Source organism: Camelus dromedarius, chromosome 16 (assembly GCF_036321535.1).
Source record: "Camelus dromedarius isolate mCamDro1 chromosome 16, mCamDro1.pat, whole genome shotgun sequence".
NCBI lineage: Eukaryota > Metazoa > Chordata > Mammalia > Artiodactyla > Camelidae > Camelus > Camelus dromedarius.
In genome coordinates, this window is record NC_087451.1 from 42838599 (window position 1) to 42860918 (window position 22320).

Here is a 22320-nt window from a genome sequence, read left to right on the forward strand (position 1 = left end):
TGATAAAAAGCTTGAAGTCTCCAGCTGTTTCAGAATTTAGGATTTTTCCGATTTTAAGCGGTAATGCAGAGCATACCCATGTGTTACGTAATATATTCCACTTGGAACTCTGGAGCATTGCCGTGTAATCAAACGCATTAATATTTATGCAGAGAAATAAATACACTAAATGGAATGGACTATAAATAGCCTCATATCATGTTAGGTCACATTTTGCTGCTAAATGAATTTCGGTGACAATTTTTTTTTAAGTAGGTTTTTGGACTTTTTGGTTTTCAGAATTGTGGTTAAGGGGACATATGCTATAAAAGTTCAAGCCCCAACTTTGCCACTTATTGTGACCTATATGGTCACCTATGAAGAAAAGACCTAATTATTTTTTAAGGATGATAATAAGGTTCAAAAATGTTAATGAGGTAATATATAAACACGTAGTAAGTTGTAAAACATGATACAAATACAGCTTTGAATTATAAGTTTTATTTTTAAGTTTAAGAACTAATGTAAATAGCAAAATGGGTGAAAGACATGGACAGAGCACATTAAAGAAATATTAATCACTAATGAAATTAAACAATTAAGCAATCTCATAATTAAAAGCAAATTAAACCGGGTATAATTTTTTATCTTGGCAAACAACTAAAAGGTTTTGGAGAATGGGCCACTCTTGTTGTGGAAGTGAACACTCGTGTGATTTCATCTCAGAGCAAAGTGGCAACAGCTATCAAAATGTTTACATGTATCTACTCATTGACCTAGCAATTCCACTTCTAGAAATTTACCCTAGAAATTTGGCAGATATTCTTGCCAAATATGTAAGGATCTACTTTTTTAAATGTTCACTGCAGCACTGTCTGAAAATTTAAAAAGACTTAAAATAACCTAAATGCCCCTCTATAAGGAACCAGTTAATTACAGAAAATGTATTCAATCGAATACCATGTAGCCATGATAAAAGAGTTAGATCTATGTACTCTGATTTGGAAGGAGGTCCAACACATATTAAGTGAAAAAAAGCAGGGTGCAAGATGTACACAGTATGTTCCTGTTGTGTACACACACACTGCATTTGCCTATATATGTGCTAAATTTTAATATATATATATACTGTATATAAACAATATGTGATACTGTATATGTTTATGTTCCATATGTTATATATTGTTTTATATGTAACTATATAACTATATAATATAAATGATAGGTATTATAGAATTTATAATGTGTAGAGCATATATAGATATAAAGATGTAGACACAGGTAAATAAAAATTTATTGAAAAAGCTGGTAACCGTGGTTATCCCTATTGAGGGAGTGAAAATTCTACTTTAAATTTTACACCCTTCAATATCATTTGAATTTTTAAAACTATGTCCATATATTACCAATATAAATTTTAAAGTTTAATTTTTTTAAACAAACCTCTGTACTTTGCCATGAGTTCAAGGGCAAAGTCTGAGTATTGCATTTTGTTTGTCATGGTTTAAGTCCACAATAGGCACTCAAAAAATGTTTGTGGATGAATAGGGTAGCTGATGAATGGAGGAGTAAACAGACATAGGCATTAACTAATATAACAATTACGTCTGAAAGTGTAAAGATTTCTAGAGTATGCAGGAAGCTGAGGTAGGTTTCTGGATAGTTCTAGGGGTGGCAGTATTAGCCACATGGTGAAAGGCTGGTTTCTGCTCTGAGAAATCAGAGCATAGATCTGGGCATGGGGAAGTCCCCCAGATTGGTTAGAAGTTACTCCAAACATCTTTTTCCCAATCTCTACAGTGGGAGCCATAATCTCTGACACCACCTCTCCTTGAGAGGAATTAGAGAGGGGGAAGTGGTTTGCCTCCAGGAGGAAGAAGTACAAGAAGGAGACAGAGAACAGTTCCTAGAGATTTATTATAATCTAAATGCTGCTTCTTTGGCTCTTGCTCTACCCCTCCTCTCCCCGCCACAGACACAGGCTCAAATACTCAAGAAAGCCCTAATGAGTGGCCCAAATGCAAAGATGACAGTCAGTTGGTAGGAAGCCAGAAGTCCCACCCATCTCTCCCACCATCTGATGCAGCAGCCATAGTCAAGTGCCTAGGAAGAAGAAACAGAGCATGAAGGAGGGCCCTTAATAAAGAGCTTCTCGAAAAGTTCAGAGGTCCCAGAGGACCCTGGTACGCAGCCAAAGAACTGACAAAGTCCCAGGCCCTAGCTTGTCAGAGTGACTGGAAGACAGCCACAGCTTCCTCCCCAGCTCTGCTGTCACAGAAAGTTAATTACTTGTTGCGTCAGCACTGTCAGAATCATCCTAGAAAAAAAAGACAAAAGTCACCTGTAGAATCTGCAAAGAGTAGACATTTGTGTTCACAAATGCTGCTTATTCTCTCCAGCTCTCCAAGTTTTCTTTGGTGATTTTCTGAATTACACAACTTCTTGGGAGGCTGATACAGAAGGATTTAAATTTTGGATAATAAAATAAGCCACTGGTGCTCAATAAACAGCGCTGGGCCAGGCATTTTGTGTCAGAATTTCAATGAATGCTACTGGTCCTTACAGCTGTAAAGACAGTCAGTAGGGCCAGGCACCAGACTGGAGAAGAAGAGGGGGAGACGGAAGGGAGGAGGGTCTTGCTAGAGTTTTCTATAGCATGGAGAAGAACATAGGACCTCCTGTGTCAAATTCAGATTTGGCTAACATGCACTGAGAACCACTATGTGCTTAAGAATGGGACAGGTGCTTTCTGGTATCTTATTTTTAAGGGCTAAAAGGAAACCGAAGGGTTGAGAAGCAGGCTTTACTTACATCCAGGTCGTCCATTGCAGGAGGAGGTTTCTTGGTGCTAACCTTCTTCAACAGCTAATGGGAGGAGAAAAGTCATCACAAAAGAAAAGAGGGGCTACAGAAGAGCAATCTGCATATCTGTGGACCAAAAACAAGTGGTCACAGACAAACAGCTGCCTCAGCTTTAAAGTTCCTAATACATCACTGGAATGATCCCTTTTTTAAAAGGAAATTAAGCACACATACACACAGCACCCTCCTTGCTAATCCAGGTTAGGGTCTTGCAACTTGAATAAACAGTAGCTGAAATTCTGAAACCAAATGCCATATGGCAGTATACAATTTATTGGGAACTTACTTTATGATGTGAATTATTTTATGATAATTTATTTTATGATGTGATTTTTATACTGTGTAGTTTGAGCTTCCCATGAAGTTCTCTGGCTCAGGAAACACACACACACACACACACACACACACACACACACAAAGAAAGTAGAAGAGAGAATAAGAATTACACAAAAGTAGGAAAAGGTTTTGCCAAACGTTTTTGGACTCTATGAATAGTGAGTGAATCTATGTATACAGTTTCACTAACAGAATATTCATTTCTCTCATCCCTACTAGATAAACATTGCCCAAAACATGTAAAGACTGTCAGCACCAACGAGCAGCCTGCCTGGGGAGCTCATGTCCCTCTGCCTAGCCCTGATGACCATCCTCCAGAGCCATGTGTGCAGAGAGCCACAGAGAATGATTCCAATGGGCAGAAAACAGCATTACCTCTGCGTAATGTTCCACTTGAGCTAGCTCCGCTTCTTCGTCCCCTTCCCAGTCTCTCCAGTTATCAAAGTCCACAGACAACCACACTGGCTGTAAGAGGGAAAGCACAGAGAGAGTCACAGGCCAGGAAGGCAGTGGCAGAAGTGTATAGTTGAGTGTGGGCACGTGTACAGGAGCATGCTTGGGGGAAAGAGGGTCAATGAGGGTATTATCTTCCCAACAGCACCCCTTGGCTAACCCCCCTCCAGGCTGCCATGTCATCATCATCATCTGCAAAGATTTACCAGAAGCTTACTAAGTGCCAAGCACACTGCCAGGCATTGTAGGGGATGGAAAAGCATAGAAACTTTCCCCTCTAGGTGTAGATTGACCAAAGAGAGAACACATCTGGGAAGATAACTGTATCATAAAGCATCCTAGGAGTCAACCAGGCTGCATTCCCTAGGATCAGAGACAACCCTTTGAGGCCCATATTCCAAGTTCCCACATTTAGATAGGGAAAGAAGTTATTCACTCATTCATTCAACAGATATTTATTGAACACACACTATGGGCCAGATTTTGAGGTTGGCATTGGGATTATTAAAATGTTCAATACACAGTCCCAGCCATCAAGAAGCAAATAGGGAAGGGAAATGTAAATAAATCATTGTAACACAATGTGGAAAATGTGACAGTGGGGGAAAGTGTGACAGAGGGTTATGTGGGGGATATCACAAGAACCCAGAAAGGAGCTATGGGAACCCGGGTTTCTTGGAGTAGTAACACGGTCTTTAGAAAGAGCAGGGATTAGATGGACAAAAGTAGTGGTGATGGAGACTTTCCAAGAAGAAGGCAGAGCTTGAGCAAAGGTACAGAGGTAGATAAATAGCCTGGTGCATTGAAAAGAGATGCAAGCAGTTTGCTGTGGCTAGAATGTGAAGTGTTAGGCAGAGAGTAAGGGGATATGAGGCTGCAGAAGGAAGGAATAGCCAGGTCATGAGCTTGTATGCCATGCTGTGGTGCTTGGACTTCAACCCAAATGGCAGAAGCTATCAGTTCAAATGCCAAGAGTGTTAGGGAGATAATGAAAAGGAGTAAAGTGAAGTGGAGCCCCTGCCCCATTCTGAGCTCCAACTCTAGGCATTTAGCAATTTAGACCAGTGTGGCCAGAGTCTCCAGTTTCCGAGAGAAGCTGAGAATCTGGATTTTTAGGTGAAATCTCCATATTTTGAAATGTCAGTAACCAATCAAAATAATTTTTTAACACTGTAAAGATTGCTACAAATGTGGGAGCCAGGCCAGCCAGCAGGCAGCCAATTTTCAACTTTAAGGAGGGAAGAAGCCACTGGAGGGTCTTAAGTGGAAGAGGGACAAGGTCAAATGGGTGTTTTAGACAGACCACCCTGCAAGCAATGCAGAGGATGGATTGGGGGTGGGGCTGAAAGTATGTTACAAACCTCAGTCAGTAATGGAAGAAGCCAAATTAGGAAGAGATGAAATAATGGATTCAAGACTTTTTAGGGGGTCAAACAGGGAGAGCCTGGTGAGTAATTGAATGTTGGTAGGAAAGGAGCCAAGAGTGAGTCTCAGACATAACTTGGGTACCTGGGTACATAGAAAGCCCAGGAGAAAGAGCAGCACTCCCCACACACCTACCTTGATATCTTCCTTGGTGAGCCGGGGCCAGGCCACATTCTCCTTCCATTTCCTCACAAAGCAAGTAATGGAGCGACCAGAGCGCTTATCCTGAGAGTCCTGCCAGATAAGAGAGTTTCATTCTTAGGGTCTGAGGTTTAGAATGAATCTCCAGTTTCCCAGGCAGCCATCCCATCCAGACCTTACTGTCCCACCCCACCCTTACCTTGCTGTTCACCTTGGCATAGAACTCAATCTCATTGTACAACTCCACTCCATCGGCATTCTGGCAGCTGAGGAGACAATGCAGCTGAGGAGATGCAGGAGGCTGAGTGTGGGAGCATTAGAAGAAGGGATGGTTTCTGGGAAACCAGGCCCTCTAGAGTGGGGGGCTATTACCTGAACACAATGCGGTGGTCTTCGATGAGTACGTGCACATCGGTGCTGTCCTCAACACAAAACTCCATGAACACATACTTGGGCCTGTCGTACCACAGGGTCCGGGCATGCTGCCTGAAGAGGAGTTGAGGTGGGGCTTCATAGGGGTGGGAGAGGAAAGACGGAGGGCATTTGGGAAAGGTGGAAGGAGAGGAAAATACAGGGACGTTTTATGCTACATCACTGTCAAAGTGGAGCTAAGTAGGACAGAAGCGGGTGGAAGGGGAGTGATGGGAGTGAGTGTGTGCCGCGAGGGTGAACCTGGGGAGAATCGGAAGTACGAGAGTAGAGAGGTGGGGAGTTACGGACAACGTTCAGGTCACACTTCCCCTCACTACCGCAAAGTTACTGAGACCTGGGGACCGGGATTTCCATGGGACCTCGCAGAACCTGGAGCGCCCAGAAAACGTGGGGGCAAGTAATCTCCAGGCAAAGGGGAGGCCAGAAGCACTTACCGTGCCATGGCGGCTCCCGCTGCCCCGTGGCGTTTGGAGTCCAAGAGAAGGGCCGCTATCTTTAGATCCTGGGGACACCCCCAGCAGCTGCCTCTCCTTTTATGGTCGGGGGAAGGGTTTAAAGGCAGGTGGAATGTGGCCCTACAGCCAAGGGATCCGCACTCCGAAGAAACTCTGGGAGAGCATAGTCCCTGCAGCCCTTCCCATTTTGGGATATCCAGAAACGTACAGGTTAGGAACAGACGACCCATCCGCCGAGATCAAGGCAAAGGCTACACTAGAGTTGATACATATGGAAGGATTTGTCCCCGGCTTCATTCACCTGTTCCTCCAACATTTAGTACACGCAGTGCCTGATTCACAGCAGGCGCTCAACAGAAAAGCCAGAGGGCGGAATTAAATCCCGAAGGAAGGCCCGCTTGGAGTGACGTCTTAACTTGGTGACGTCTGAGTCCCGCCCACCCTCCTCCGGGTTTCCCAGCCTGCGCGCCGTTGCCATGGCAGCGAGGGGGCGCGGCTGACGTGCGGCGGCGTTTCCTGGAAGATGGCGGCTGTGGAAGCGGCTGAGGAACCGGTAACTGGGGTGGTGGCCGTTGGACCAACGGCGAAGGACGAAGAGGAGGAGGAAGAGGAGTCGCTGCCGCCCTGCGAGGCAGTACGCTGGGCGCCGGTGGGGGCGGTGGCGGAAGCCGGGCCCGGGGCCGCTGTGTTCTCTGAAGAGGCGGCGGCCGAGGACCCTGGCGCGGCCCCGGGCTCCCCACCGGACTCCCCTGGCCGGACGCTGCGGCGGCTGCGGGCCGAGCGGCGGCGGTTGGACTCCGCGCTCCTCGCGCTGTCCTCGCACTTCGCCCAGGTGCAGTTCCGCCTGCGGCAGGTGGTGCGCGGGGCGCCGGCAGAGCAGCAGCGCCTCCTGCGCGAGCTTGAGGACTTCGCCTTCCGTGGCTGCCCTCACGTCCTGGGTTACGGGGGCCCCGAGGACCCCGCCAGCGATGATGGCGACGGGCTGCCGGGGGACCGGCCATGGTTGCGAGGCGAGGACCAGGTGAACAGCTGGGGCTGGGCCCCGAGGGATATGAGAATAGAGGGCTGGGTGGATGGCGATGCTGTCGCTGACGAAGGTAGCAGTGGTGAGAAACCAGCTCCTCTAGGTGTGTATGTGCGTCCCAGAAGAGGAGACTAGACAAGTACTCGGGGCCAGCTGTAAGGTAAGATGACAGGCCTGGAAAGCTGATGGTGAGAGGTGTCCACCAAAGTTGTGGAAAGAGATGCAGGTGTGATGACGTGCGAGGCATAAGAGCAGTGAGCGAGGAGAGTATTCAGAGAGCAACGGAGCAAGCAGCTGAAGCAGTACTGCTCCCACTCGCCTTGCCGTTGCCTCGACAGATACCTAAGTCGTGAGTACATAGAGGACTCCGACCCTGGGGATTGAGAAAATCGGCTAGCGAAGGGCAAGTGAATTGAAATTCATGAAATTTTAGATCTGCATTCTGTCCATGCTTTACTAGAATCTAGAGAATGTCTTTCATCTTTAGACTCTCTCTTCTGGTTAAGAACTTTGTGAACAGCAAGATCTCTTAGTAACTGAAAGAAACACAACTCCTGATTATATGAATTTCCTAATTCTGGTATTTTAAAACTCCTTCCCCGTCCTGCTTAATAGCTAGATATTCTAAATGAAGCCCCTTTGGTAACTGTGACAACATACATTGAATTACTCTACAGTAAGTACCGAGAATTTGTGTGACGTAACAAGGGAACATTTGAATCTCTGTAAGTGTGCAGTTGTAGATAGTTTGTTGGAAAAGACTTGCTGTTTTTTCTCCACCTTTTTATTCTTTAAGTTACAACTCACTCATGTGGCTTTCTTCCCACTTAAATTGGTTTTAACTTTAAGAAGGCTTTATCAGTATGAGATATTGACTTGCTTATTTTAATCTGAAATGTTTCTAGTACAGTCCTGTGTTTACTGTTCCACCCTTCTTTCCACACATCCACAGCTCCTTGCACAAGTCCTCAGATTGCCAGACTTTTAAGGAATAGGTAGAATAGAAAGACTTACTGTGGCAGGGCCCTGTTAAGAAGTGGGGAGCACCAAGGTTCCGCGTGGTTGTGGTGCTCTTCTGGTTGTTCATTTTTGCTTTTGGGAACAAAGTATAGAGCTCAAAACTTCTAATAAGCAGCTGTAATCTTGTGTGCATATATTGACACATGAACAGGTAGTGCCAAAGTCAGGGACATGTTTGAACCAAATGATTTACTGCTTCTCAGTTTCAGGGTTTTTTTTTAACCAGTACTTTTTCTCACTTCATACTGGAAATTATTTCTGTTATTTCCTGCCTTGCACCAGAGCTCATTGTTCTCTCCTGGTAAACTTGTTTGCCCGCACTCCAGTAAATAGCATACTCAGTAATTACCATGGCAAGTGACAGAGGTGAGCAGACACGCTCTTGAAAAATGGAATCAGGATTTACGGCTGATTTCATTCTTCTTTGGCTTCATAAAGTTGTGATGCAATGAAAACAAAGTTTTCCTAGTTCTTTACTTAAGCTGGTTAGACAGCTTCTTTCACTAAGAGTTCATTGTTTGGAATGTGCCCTTCTGGACCTGATTGAGTTCAGTAACAAACAGCAAATTTGTATTGAGAGCTTAACCCTGTACCAGACACTGTGCTTGGTACAGGGGTACAGTAAAGGCCTTTGCCCTTAAGGAGTTGATAGGCTTAGGGAGACAGAATCCTAAACAAATAATTATAATGTGATATGACCTGGAGTAGAAGTGTATATAAAATACAGAGAAGGAAATGATCAATTATGCCTGGGGAAAATTGAGGAAGACCTCGTAAAGGGTAGCTAGGCCCACACTAAGTGGTGGAGAGGGACAGAGTTCGAAGAAGAAAACACAATACTGGGAAAGGATTGGAGAGGGAGTATCCTGAGAAAAGGCTTGCTTTCATATTGAGCAAAAACTAAAGCAAGAGGATTGCTATTTAAATAGCTGAACAGAAAGTTAATTTGTTGTTTTTCATTTGTTCTCTCTAAAACCTTACGTCTGGAGGCATTGGTAAGTACCATTTTAAGGTTAGATTTAATATTCTTTCAACTTCTAGTTTAAAATGCAGCTTTAAACCTGAAAATATTTGCTGGTTTTGCTTTGTAATGTTTTTGATACTCAAGAAAGGCAAGAGAGAAGCAGTTTTTGAGAATACATTGACAAAACTACCTCTCTGAAAAGTTTTTAATCATTTAAATGCAGAAAACTACCTGGTGGCCAACAGCGGGAAAAAGGAGTCACTGGTCAGGGAACCTTACCAGATTTTTCTTTTTTGGAGGGGATGGGTAATTAGGTTTATTTATTCATTTATTTATTAATGGAGGTACTGGGCATTGAACCTAGGACCTCTACCACTGAGCTATGCCCTCCCCAACTTTTTTTAAAAAACATTGTTACCTTCCCAGCCCTATTACTTGACTTTGGATTTTTTTTTTTTTCACTGCCTCAGTCACCTGTGTTTATTTGATTCTGCAATACACTGGAGGGGCTTTGAACTTTTACTGGAGAGGCTTTGAACTTTAAGAAAATTGGTTGTGATTTGTAAAGCCTTTCTCTGTACCCTTTCCTCCAGATTCTTTTGCAAAATTTGGCTGCAGAAAGTATTCAGGTGTTCTTCTGTGGTAATTGGCTATGAAGGATGGCACGTTTAATTCCTGGGAAGCTGTCTTGGCTAAGATAAATTGTGTCAATCCTAACTAGACCTTTGAGGGGAAAAAAGCAATCTTAGCAAAAGGCCCCATTGTATTCATATCCTATTTCCAATGAAGGACAAATACTTTCTTAAAGAAAACACATTTAATAAATTGCCCTGGATGAAATAATTATTCTTATTTTTGAACCTGTCTCATGAATTCTGTTTATCATTTGGGTTATTTGAAAACATTTTGTATTTTCCCATCTAAGAGTGAGCAGGAGAAACAGGAACGTCTGGAAACCCAACGGGAGAAGCAGAAGGAACTCATACTGCAGCTCAAAACCCAGCTCGATGACCTGGAAACGTTCGCCTATCAAGAAGGCAGCTACGACTCCCTGCCGCAGTCTGTGGTCTTGGAAAGACAGCGGGTGAGCACCACTGCCTCAGGCTCCCTTGTTCCTTCCAGCCTTCGCAGGACAGCCTTTTCTCACTTGTTCACTCGCGGCCTTACTGCTAGCCCAAATCAGAGGGACATTTTGCTACTACGTGGGACCAGTCTTTCTTCACACATGGAAATTCATGTGCCAAAGCTTTATATTATGATGATTGAGCTCTGTTTTATGTTATTAATTGTTATTAACATTTACTTTATTTATTGTATTATTAATAATAATTAATGGCTTATTAATTAGAGTGATATCATTATTTTATTGTTATTAATTATAGTAGTATATAATAGTAACAATTATAATTTCTTTCATTTGATCATTAAAACTGTTCTGCTTGGGCATTTCATACAATGCAAACTAGTTTATTTCCCCAGCACCAGTTGATAAATATTCCAGGAATACAGACTGAGATTTTAATGCTGTATCTATTTAAGCAGCACCTGAGCAGACAGGTAGATCTGCTGGTCAAGCTACACCTACAGCCTCCCCTCCACGTTTGTCTCTCTCAGTGATGTGGCTGTTTTTCTGGCAGGGCTGGAGTTACATAATCTGGTTTTCAGGTTGTTCCTAATATTGTCACTAGGATGTTTTGTAGAACTTTTTCTTTAGCTGCCTAGAGTAGGGGGAGAAGGGATGAGAGGAAACTGGAAACTAAGGGAAATCAGTATTTATTCTCTTGGAGGCCATGGGGGAAGCTAATTGAATACTCCAAGAGAGGTTTTTTTGTTTGTTTTTTGTTTGTTTGTTTGTTTCAATTTAAAGCTGTTTTTGTTTTGTTTTGGTTTGGGGGGGTAATTAGATTTATTTATTTTTAATGGAGGTACTGGGGATTGAACGTAGGACCTCGGACATGCTAAGCACGCACTCTACCGCTGAGATACACCCTCGCCTCCAAGAGAATAAATATTCTTGGGGCTTTTTGGATCATCAGCCACTTTGGATTATTCACACTGTTGTTCTCCTTAGTGAAAGTTGCCTGTCCTGGTAGAAAATTTGCAGCAGGAGGAACCATTTCTGTCAAAGAGGAACTAGGGGTCCTTGTTACTATGAGGAGTAAAGGGTCTGTGCCCTCACCCTGATCAGAGTTGCATCATTTTTCTCACAAATTTGGGAGCTCTGTGTGTCTTTGGTTTCCATTGAAGGGTAGGAGGGAGGCGTACTAATAAAAGACTATCCTTTTTACTAAACTTTCACTAAAAATTCCAAAGGGTGTGCTCATGGCTTGTGGTCTTGATAGGTGATCATAGACGAGTTAATAAAGAAACTGGACATGAATCTGAATGGGGACCTCAGTTCACTGTCCACTGAGGAGCTTCGGCAGCGTGTGGATGCAGCTGTGGCTCAAATCGTCAACCCAGCCCGAGTGAAAGAACAGTTGGTTGAGCAGCTGAAAACTCAGATCCGAGACCTCGAGATGTTCATCAACTTCATCCAAGGTCAGAGGAGGGGACAAGAAGGGAAGGGTGGCCAGATGTCATAATTAATGCATTGTGAATACTAACACCTAAAGGCACTAGTCTTTGACGTACCATTTAAGAGATTTAATCACCCAGTAACAGGAGCCAGCGTGATGGAGCGCAAAGAACAGGGATTTTACAATCAGAGAGTTAAAATCCCAGCCCTGCCACCTACTGGCTTCATGTTCTTGGGCAGGTTACTCACCTCTTATCCCACTCTCCTCCATGAAATCACTGATGCTTCCTTCACTCAGCAAATATTTATTAAGCCAGCCACTTACGCCAGTCACACAGTTAAATAAGATACTATTTGTTAAAGTGGTAGTCACTAGTAAATAGTATTTTTTCTTTAAAAATCTGCCATAAAGAGGCTAAATAAGTGTCTTGTCTTTATGACTACTAATTCCAGATGAAGTCGGAAGCCCATTACAGACAGATAGTGGACACTGCGAGTGCAAGGCCAGTGGGAAGACAGGAAATGGCTCCACCAGAACTGGCAGCAGCAAACTGCCTCCAGGAAACAGCAAAAGTAAGTACACCTTCCAGAATGGGCAAATCTATGGAGACAGAAAGTGGATTAGCAGTTGGGGGGGCTTGAGGGCTTGAGGAGAAGTGGGGAATGGGAAATGCTAACCACACAGGGTTTCTTTGGGGATGATGGTTGCACAACTCTGAATCTACTAAAAAAAAACCACTGAATTATACACTTTTCATGGGCAAATTGTATGGTATGTGAATTACCTCAAAGTAGCTGTTATTAACCTAAAAAAAGGTAAGTCTGGCAACATCCTGGGTGGCTCTTGGCTTCATGGGGGACCTGTACTGTAGCTCAGAAGCAAGAATGGACCTCAGCTTATGACTCATTGAATGTACCTCTGACCACTGTGGCCTCTCACTGATGAGCCACTGTGTTTTCTATGCAGCGAAGGCAGAGGACGTGAAGAGAGTTCGGGAGACAGGGCTGCACCTGATGCGGCGAGCGCTGGCAGTGCTCCAGATCTTTGCCGTCAGCCAGTTCGGTTGTGCCACAGGCCAGATCCCACAGACCCTGTGGCAGCGGGGCCAGGCTGACAGGGACTACTCTCCCTTACTGAAGAGGCTGGAGGTGTCGGTAGACAGGGTGAAGCAGCTTGCCTTGAGGCACCAGCCACACGACCACGTCGTCAGCTCTGCCACCCTCCAGGACCTGTCTCTGGGAGGGAGGGATGAGCTGACCATGGCTGTGCGGAAGGAGCTGACGGTGGCTGTGAGGGACCTGCTGGCCCACGGGCTGTACGCCTCCTCACCAGGGATGAGCCTGGTCATGGCCCCCATTGCCTGCTTGCTGCCAGCCTTCTCCTCGGCCCCCGAGGCCATGCACCCCTGGGAGCTCTTCGTAAAGTACTACCACGCCAAGAACGGCCGTGCCTACGTGGAATCCCCGGCCCGGAAGCTCTCACAGTCCTTCGCCCTGCCGGTTATGGGAGGCACTGTTGTGACCCCCAAGCAGAGCCTGCTGACAGCCATCCACATGGTGCTGACAGAGCACGACCCTTTTAAGCGCAGTGCAGACTCGGAGTTGAAGGCCTTGGTGTGCATGGCCCTCAATGAGCAGCGTCTCGTGTCCTGGGTGAACCTCATCTGCAAGTCAGGGTCGCTCATCGAGCCCCACTACCAGCCCTGGAGCTACATGGCACACACAGGCTTCGAGAGCGCCCTCAACCTGCTCAGCCGCCTCAGCAGCCTCAAATTCAGCCTCCCTGTAGACCTGGCTGTGCGCCAGCTCAAGAACATCAAAGATGCCTTTTGATGAGAATGCCCTGGCCCTCAGCCAGCGCCTTGCTCAGGAGGGATGGGTGGTTAGTCTTCTAGGAGCAGCGCAGCAGGAGGAGGAGGGGATAAGACATTTCCCCTGGCCAAATGACTGCAAAGTCTGTTTTCCCCATCAGTGTAGCAGCTCAGAAAGATACGCTGGGGACCCTCTTGTTAACACGTTGATTGCCCACTGTGGATCCGGTGCCTCTGAGGAAACACAACTGTCACCCAGATTTGGGTGATGTGGTGATCAACGTGTTAAAAGGTTCTGCCCTGGCATGTAACCACAGTGCACATGTGGGTGCGTCCATTTGAGCTTGTGTAAAAGAAATCATCAAGGCACACAATTAACACTCTAACTCATTGCGCCACATCTGATTTTTAGAAAACCCGGATGCTCTAACCGTTATTTTTGTGGTGGTGAGTGACGGCACGAATTAGTCGTTTGTCCTGGAAGACATTCAACCTGAGGCTTCCGTTAGTCCAGTTGGGTGCCATGTTCCTTCACCCGAGGCAGGTTGAAAGTCCTGGGTCAGAATGTAAATTCTTTTTCTGAGGACTGATGCCCTTTTCCTGACCCCAATGTCGGGAGGCTTTGTATGCTCTATAGCTGCCTCTAAAGCTGGGAGTGGGAATATCTGAGAAGAGCATTTCTAAGGGTGTTAATCACAAGTTGATTTTAATATGAGCCCTTTTTCATGTAGAGGGAAGAACTGAAATCTGTCCCTAACGAGGTGGGCCTTTCCTCATAGTGCAGATGATGGTCTTTTGGTTTTGGAGCTGGTGGTTTACGGGGACAACCGCCGTCTGGTACCACATCCTCTGGCAAGTAACCTTTCTCTGCACACCTCCCAGATGCAGACCCAGTCCCCTCAGAAGTGTGTGTGTCAGAGGTGTACTCCTTGAGAGAATCCTGGCCACCCAAGTCCAGTATGGATGGGAACACATGTTGGTGACCTGCAGCAGCTCCTCCTGGAGTTGTGACTCCACTTGTCCTGGGGGCTAGATGATGGAGGAGGTCTGATCATGTGACAGGTACTGCAGCCAGAGTCAGAACTGTGGCAGATCCCTGCTGACAGATCAGGGGCTGAGCATTTCATTGTGAAACTGAGTCTCGATTGGTCCTATTTGGTCTGTTTTTGCCCTTTTAATTAATATTTGCCACTCAGCTTGCATACTGCTCTGGGACTAACCAAAGATGAGCAAAATGTATCACCTACTGGAAGACCAAATGGGTTCTCAACACTACTGATCCAGCATTGTTTCATGTACTACATTGCCAACTGCACTTTGTGTCTGCACTATAACATAGTGCGTTTTAACTTAATTTTTCAGTAACATTATTTAAGATATATTATTGATAATTGGAATTAGTCCTCCTTCACATGAAATAGAATAAGTGTAAAATGTGAAAAATGATATATCTGTGGTTGCTAATAAAATCATTGTATTTTGTGATTTTGTAAGGTCTCTGCAAAGACCTTAGAGACCCTTGGCTTTGGTTTATAAGTCTGTTTGGGTGTTCTCAGCCCATCTGATCCAGATCGGTATTTCCTTGAACAGTGTCTGGTGTCTGGCCCTTCTGCCTCTTCTCTGCCCTCTGCCCTGGATCAGCTCAGCTTTGGTGTTTTTCCCCCCTTGAACAATGTCACTAAAAAATGCCCTGGGCATCCTGTCTAGCCCAGGTCTGCAGTCCCATCCCCACAGCAGATCTCAGCACACGTGCCACTTTTGGAATTGTCACTTTTAAATTCACTTGTCTGGATATCATTTAAGGTGGGTGATAACTGCTGTAGCCACATAGTATATAGCCCTGGGTCACCCCAGTATTAAATTTTCTAGTCCTCACAAAAACTAAACTAACTCGTATTAAGGTTTTATGCTAGCATCATGGGAACCATTTTTGTGTGTGTCATCCTAATTTAATTCTCACTATACTTGTAAGGCAGGACAGTATTATCCCCATTTTATAGCTGAGGAAACTACTGCAGAGAGTTAAATATTTTGTCCAGGTTTACATATTGGAAGAGCTGGGATTTGAACCCAAGTTGCCTGAATCTAAACCCTATGGTCTTTATACTGTTATGTTACTTCATTGTATCCCAGGCTGCTTCTAGATCTTTTGTTCCTCTCTCTCCTTTATCCACCCCCTCACTTCACCATCATTTTGGCAACGAGCAGGTATTTTCCACATACCTGCCAGAAATTTCAGCTGCCAAAGGACTAGGGTTACAGGGAGATGGGCAGACAGCCATTGCTCTGTCAAGTTCTTCATGAAACTTAAAAGATGTGTAGAGACAGGCATGCCAGCAGATACCTGCTAGTCACTGATAATACTGCATTGTAACTGAGGGCAGAGGTCTCTGCTTGGCTTGGGGTGAGACAGACCAGAGAAAGGAGAAGAGGAGGGACAGGTCTCAGGCTATGCAAGAATAGAATGAAAAAGAGCCGCAGATATGTAGCCAATGAAAGTGCAGCATCCACTGTATGATCTGCAAAGCGTTGATAAAGATTTTCAAGGTGCTCTGCTGTTAGTTCATTCCTATTGAGCCCAACTGCTTGGGCCAGGCTAGGTGCTAAGGACTTCTCTCTCTGTGCCTTAAGGGGACGCGCAGTCTAGCAAAGGAGGTACCAAACCAATTGGAGATTTGAATAGCTTGTTAAAACACAAATTGCTGGGTTCTATCCCCAGAGTTTTTCATTCAGTAGCTCTGAGGTGAGGCCAGAAAATTTGTATTTCTAACAAGTTCTCATGCTAGTTATGCTGATGCTGCCGGTCTGGGGACCACACTTTGAGAGCCACTGATCCAAACCAGCTAAAATATGTTCTATAATAAAACTAAACATGCATTGGATTGCTGAGGGAGCACAGAGAAGGAAGAGATGATGTCTGCCTAGGAGAATTCTAGAGTGGCCTTGAAGGATGGAAAGGATTTTGCCTGGCTATAGTGGAGGAGAATAAAGACACGTGGAACAGCCTGAGTGAAGACCCCAGGGCTCAGAAGAGGTTGGATCTTTGAGTAGTTAAGCTGGCTGGAACCCAGAGGGTATGTGAAGGGTGTGGAGGTGTCAGGAACTTATACTGCAGGGAAGGTAAAAAGGAAAGGAGTGAGAGTTCAAACTTTGGTACAGAGAGCCAACAAAGGAATTCAGGCAGTTAAATGGTGGTCTTAAGTTGTGTTTAGAGAAGTTTCTCAAAATAAGATCTATAGCTCGTAGCTCCACTCCAGACCTGAATTGGAATCTTGGATGTGAGATGTATGTTTAATAAGTGTCCCAAGCAATTCTGACCCACACAGAATTTTAAAGGACTGGAGAAGACAAAGAACAGAGGCTGAATCAGGGAGCAGGTAGGAAAGGATAGAAAAGATTTAAAAGACATAAGGCAAAATTCGCAGGATTTAGTTATTGATTTGGAAAGTGTTAGTAGGTGAGATGAGTCCAAGGCAATGATAAGATTTCAGGTTTCTATTTTCCAAGAGAGAAACAGGAAAAGAGGCAGAAGCAGAAATGGAGGTTGAAAGAAGCCCATGGAGGTGGAAATGGTCAGGGTCACGTGGTGCAGTGGGAAGAGCGCTGGGTTGGGGTAGGGAGACCTTGCTCTGCGCCACTAACTCTGGTACTTTGCTGCTGTAGAACTGTCCTCTCAGCTTTGAGGGGCCCAAGCAGATGATCTCTGAGGTCGTTTCCAACTCTAAAATGTCATATTCCAAACTAAAGCAGAAAGTATTTTAATTGAATGTGGAAATAGAAGTACTTAATTAGGGTGATAAACCACTGGAATGAGGTCCTGAGGGCTGCAGGGAAAATTGATCCCTGGAGAATCTCAAGAAGATAAATGAAACCCTAATTATTCCCACACTTTGCTTAAGACCAATCCTATAGGTTCGTCAATGTTCAAATGAGGAAAAACTGTAAGATGGTTTCTCTTGGTCTTCAACTGGGAAGATACCTAAAGAACCATCTAAAAACACTCTTTCAGTGAGTGATGGGAAATAATTCAGTTTGAGAGCCAACTATACTTTGACTCAAAAAACTAGGTTTGAATCCTACCTATGCTACTGATCAGGCTTAACCTCAGATAGCCTGATCAAGCCTTATCCTCTCTAAATCTCAATTTCCTTATGTCTAAGTGGGAGGAAAATACCCAAGATACAAAGTTGTGAGAATTAAATAGGCAGTTGACTTAACCTAAAGTGCGTTCCTAGCATCTTGCCTGGCACAGAGTAGGTGTTCAATATGGTGACTGAGTAAACAGAACGGGCTCAGTAGAACTGAGTCGCAGCTCCACCACTTACTAGCCATGGATTTCCGACCAATTACTTAACCTCTCTAAACTACAGTTTCTTCAACTGTAGGACGGAGATAACAGTACTTATCTCCTAGTATTATCAAAAGAGATAATAAACGTAAATAGATTAAGTCGGCCTGACATAGGGTATGCAGCTGCTATTATCACCATAATCCTTCAGCTCCCTCACTTATTCTAGTCTGTAATGTTTCTGACATCACTAGACTCTAAATACTGAGGGCAAGTACCCTTATTTGTTTGATCTTCGTCTCTCCCTTCCTACACCTAACAATGCATACAAAGCGGGTGCTTATAAATGCCCTATTCCTGACTCTTAACAAGGAAAAAAAGTTAATTCCAAACTGTGCCCCCACCCACCCCCTAGTGCCAGAGAAAGAAACTACAACCAAAAGATCAGCGGCGCAGCTGCGTCCCCGAGGAAACCTTCCGCGGGAAGCAGAACTCCTTTACTCTGTTTACTGCCATAGCTGCTAATAAAGTTTGATTTGAATAAATGACCTGCCAGGCCTTCCTTTCCCCTCAAGAGCTTCTTCCGTCCTCAGCACAGTTTACGACGCCACGCAAGAGGCGGGGCGAGGCCGGATGGGCGGGACAGGAAGTGACGTCACTCTCCCCGCGGTGAAAGGTTAACGGAAGTACCGTTTCTTCCTTTCTGCTGTAGTTCCTGAGTGGTTACCGCCGGTGAGTAGAACTTGGGTCAGGGTTTTACAATCTGCCGCCATCCGTGGCCTGGGTGTCGAGTTGCGGGGCGGTGGCTGGTGCCTTCCGTTTCTCGGTCTCTGGCGGCTTCGTTGCGGATACTGGCCTGGGAGCAGGGCCCGCGGGCGCCCTGAGCCAAGGCGGCAGTAAGGGCAGCCTGAAGTTCTGGCCCCACACCCTGAGCTTGCGGATTTCTGAGCGGCCCCTTCCTTTCCTCTGCAGAAATGGGCAAGTTCATGAAACCTGGGAAGGTGGTACTGGTCCTGGCTGGACGCTACTCCGGACGCAAAGCGGTCATCGTGAAGGTACCAGCTTCGCGGGCCTCTACGCCCTCGCATCCGCGGAATAGGGCGGGTTTCGGCGGGCGGACAACTTGAAATTCAAGACTTAGTTTGGGGCATTATCCACTGAGCGTTGCGAGTTGGGGTTGAGGGGTGAATGCACGAGAGCTTTTGAGAGAGAAAGATGCAAAATAAAAACAAATGGGAGTTGAATTGGGCAGCTAATACAACGCGTTCTCTGTCAAAGAGGGTTTAAATAATAATAACGAACGTTTTTTGAACGCTTGCTTGGTGCCTGGCATTGCTTTACAGGTGTTGTCATGTCCATTCCTTGCAGTAACTATAGGGTTACCTAGTACTGCTAAGGTTTAAAGATGTTAAGTAGTTTACCTGTGGTCAAACAGGTAGTAAGTAGGTGCTGCAGCTGGGACTCTGTAAAAAGAGGAGAAATTGTTTCTAGGCCAAATGGCCATTTAGCATAACCTAGCCCTTCACTGTGCCTTCTCCCTACATCTTGTAGCCTCTTATGAGACCTCCCTAAGTTCTGGCCGCGCATAGCACTGCTCTTGACTGTCGTGGGGACACAGGGGCACCCTTGGTTCCCCTTTATCTATCCGAGGCCGGTTTCTGGAGTCAGGCCACCAGGTTTGGAATCCTGCCTCTACCCTTTACTATCAGTACAATCGTGGAGGAAGTTAAGAGATGTAAAATCCTAAGAGCCAGTGCCCGGCACTTAGCAAGCGCTCCATAAATGTAACTGTTGTTATTTCTCAATCTTTTACTTCCCAGGAGCCCTTTCAGGTACTTCCTGGTGGGAATGAATACCACCCTTACCCCTGACTCTTCGGGCATCTAGCATAGCACTTAGAATGTCTGTTTTGTGTGGTTTCTGTAGTGTTGGGCCTCAGGGTCCTAGGGGTGGGGGTATTCTTTCTGTACGTGCCCTACATCTAGCATAGGGCCTAAGTAGCAACAACAAAGGTAATTCTAAGTAACAAATTAATTCTTGGGACTTTCAGAACATTGATGATGGCACCTCAGACCGGCCCTACAGCCATGCTCTGGTGGCTGGAATTGACCGCTATCCCCGCAAAGTGACAGCTGCCATGGGCAAGAAGAAAATCGCCAAGAGATCAAAGATCAAGTCTTTCGTAAAAGTTTATAATTACAATCACCTCATGCCCACAAGGTGAGCATTTCAGGAATGGGAAGCGACTTTATAACTTTCCTCCCTCTGCTCTGCTGAATAAGGAGGTGACCTTGTAGCCACTTCAATGTGGGGAAGAGACATCATTTTCAGTTTGTCACTTACAAAGTGGCTGTGGTTTCCAGCGTTGCATCTTTAATCTATATTGGAACTGTTCACGTTCCTGTTATTTTCTGTAGTGACTTCGCTGGCTTGGCCAAACTAAATTGAAAAATCCTTCCAAGCTTATTCTTGATCTGTCTCTCCTCACCTGATATTTCTTTTTAAGTGTTGAGTAAAGATTGTTCCATTTCTTTTCAGCCACAGTAGACATAGGCATAGGCTCTGGCCTGCCCTCTTCCACTCTCAAGGATAATTGTTATTATAGGATAGGGTAGTGGTGGAAAATTGAAAATGAAATGTGAAGTTTTTCAGTGGCTTGAATCTGTAAATGAGTTTGTTAAAATTTCTGAGTGAAGACTGCAACCATGTCCTGTCCATCGCACACAGTGGGTTGTGGCTCTAGGATCTTGCTTCACACTTGTAAGATCCCCCCTTTCCATTAAACCATTAATGTCAATCAATAAGATAGGGCATTTCCAAAGAATATCAGCCGCACATTAGCACGATTTTTGATGATAGCTTTATGGAGTCAGACCTTAACAGCCCAGTCACCCAGGAGTGTTGAGGGCTGTTGTGAAGGCTCTGGCAGCGTGTGGGCTGCTCCTACCTCCCTGCCATTGTCCCCAGGTACTCTGTGGATATCCCCTTGGACAAAACTGTTGTCAACAAGGATGTCTTTAGAGACCCTGCTCTCAAACGCAAGGCCCGACGAGAGGCTAAGGTCAAGTTTGAGGAGAGGTAAGTAAAGTAGGCTTTGGTAGTGAATGTTGGAGACTGGTTTCACTCTTCAGTGATTCTCCCCTCATTGGTGTCCTTTTTTCCTCTCTCTAGATACAAGACCGGCAAGAACAAATGGTTCTTCCAGAAGTTGCGGTTTTAGGTCTGTCTTGTTTCAATCATTAAAAATACACCCCCAGAAAAAAAAAATCCGTGTCTGCCTGCTTCTTGTATTATTGGACTGGGAAAGAACATCCATATCATGAGAGACACTGTATGGTGGGTGAGGGGCTATGGGAAAATATAAAATAAATAAAAGTTAAATCTGCCTTTGTGAGAGTTGGGCTCCTTGTGTTCTCAGCCTCTTAATCCTTTAATGGTCTGGCTGCTCTCAGTGGGTAAAATGTGATACTGAACTATTTCCCCTAAAGGGCTACTCCAGACATTTTTAGGTGCAGAATTGTTTAAGCATCCCTGGCTTCAACCCTTTGTGTATCCAGAGAATCTTAAGTCATTCTGCACCCTTCCCTCTCCCCTGGCCCCCCAGTTGTGACAACCAAAGGCCCCTCTGAGTGGACATCGTCTACTTTGGATTGAGATTCACAAACTTGAGGTGGTTTTTTAAACCAGAGTGCCAAATTTGGCAGGTCAGAATTTCTATCAAATTGTCAAATGATAGTGGTGCTGCTTGGATGAGGACCACACTGAAGAACTCTCCTGATGACACCGACAGTGAAGGCCTGAGCCCCAGGGGGACCAGGGAGAGGTTCCCAAAGGGTCTGGCTAGCAGAGACTGGCAAGAAAGGATGTGATTCAAGGAGCTTGGGCACTGTGTTGTCACCACTGTTGCAGAAAACCATTTGGCCCCTTTGATGTTTTACCTCTCATTGGAGACAACTGTGGCCACGTTTTCCTGATGTAGTCTGCAGCTGAGCTGGTTCTAACTCACCAAATGGAACTAAGATTCAAATAGGCCTACTGGCCAAGCTTCACACTTAACACACTAACACCTGGGGTGGAGGGCAGAGGGGTTGAGGAAAGGGGCTCAGCATATTACTCTTAGTGGAAAACCCTGGGCTAGGTAAAGATGGTAGGAAACATTGTGCACTATTTTACATACTTTCATTAAACTCCTCACCCTTAAGTATTGAGCATCATCTCTACTAAGTAGCATTCCTACTCTTGAGTCACAAATAGAACTACATTTAAACCCTCCTTTGAAAATTAAGAAAGTTCTTTTCCACTCCCCCTCAAGGCTTAAGTTCAAATCCTGTTCCAACCGGGTTTGGATACATGCTTCACTTCTAGCAATGTGACTGGACAAGTTTCTGTACTGTGCCTCGGTTTAGAATCTCATCTGTAAAATGAGGGAAATAACCAATGGCAAGGGGTTTTGAAGGTTGAGTTAATTCATGGTATTGGGTACGTAACAGCTCTCAAGTGCTGGCTATTCCTACAGATTTGTGAACTCAATGGGGCTTTATCCTGGTTGAATTTCTCATTCAGTTAGCAACATGTGTGTGCTGTGGGAAACCTAGGCTCTAGGGAAATATCC

At 45.1% G+C, this 22320-nt stretch overlaps 3 protein-coding genes across 6 annotated transcripts; 2 read left to right on the plus strand and 1 right to left on the minus strand.

The window, feature by feature from the left end:
• Window positions 1-460: 460 nt before the first annotated feature.
• Window positions 461-6503, minus strand: PTGES3L (prostaglandin E synthase 3 like). 4 transcript variants are annotated; one of them, XM_064495748.1, is made up of 8 exons: window positions 6063-6503; window positions 5569-5682; window positions 5396-5462; window positions 5191-5289; window positions 3553-3642; window positions 2791-2844; window positions 2269-2296; window positions 461-2082 (listed from the first exon to the last, which is right to left on the minus strand). In XM_064495748.1, exons 1-8 carry the CDS (start codon window positions 6311-6313, stop codon window positions 2075-2077), a joined length of 711 nt encoding a protein of 236 aa, XP_064351818.1. In that variant the 5' UTR covers window positions 6314-6503; the 3' UTR covers window positions 461-2074. The 4 variants fall into 4 exon arrangements, with proteins under 4 accessions (XP_064351818.1, XP_010980129.1, XP_010980127.1 ...); XM_010981827.3 differs by having other exon boundaries at window positions 461-2296; window positions 5569-5704; window positions 6292-6502; XM_010981825.3 differs by having other exon boundaries at window positions 461-2296; window positions 6063-6501.
• A 67-nt stretch (window positions 6504-6570) lies between these two features.
• Window positions 6571-14913, plus strand: RUNDC1 (RUN domain containing 1). The gene is made up of 5 exons (XM_010981831.3): window positions 6571-7104; window positions 10017-10175; window positions 11434-11632; window positions 12063-12182; window positions 12577-14913. The coding sequence occupies exons 1-5, from the start codon at window positions 6607-6609 to the stop codon at window positions 13440-13442; spliced, it is 1842 nt and encodes a 613-aa protein (XP_010980133.2). The 5' UTR covers window positions 6571-6606; the 3' UTR covers window positions 13443-14913.
• A 3375-nt stretch (window positions 14914-18288) lies between these two features.
• RPL27 (ribosomal protein L27) lies at window positions 18289-21094 on the plus strand. Its single transcript, XM_031468712.2, has 5 exons — window positions 18289-18440; window positions 18681-18763; window positions 19759-19928; window positions 20676-20786; window positions 20880-21094. Exons 2-5 carry the CDS (start codon window positions 18683-18685, stop codon window positions 20926-20928), a joined length of 411 nt encoding a protein of 136 aa, XP_031324572.1. The 5' UTR covers window positions 18289-18440; window positions 18681-18682; the 3' UTR covers window positions 20929-21094.
• The last annotated feature ends 1226 nt before the right edge of the window (window positions 21095-22320 follow it).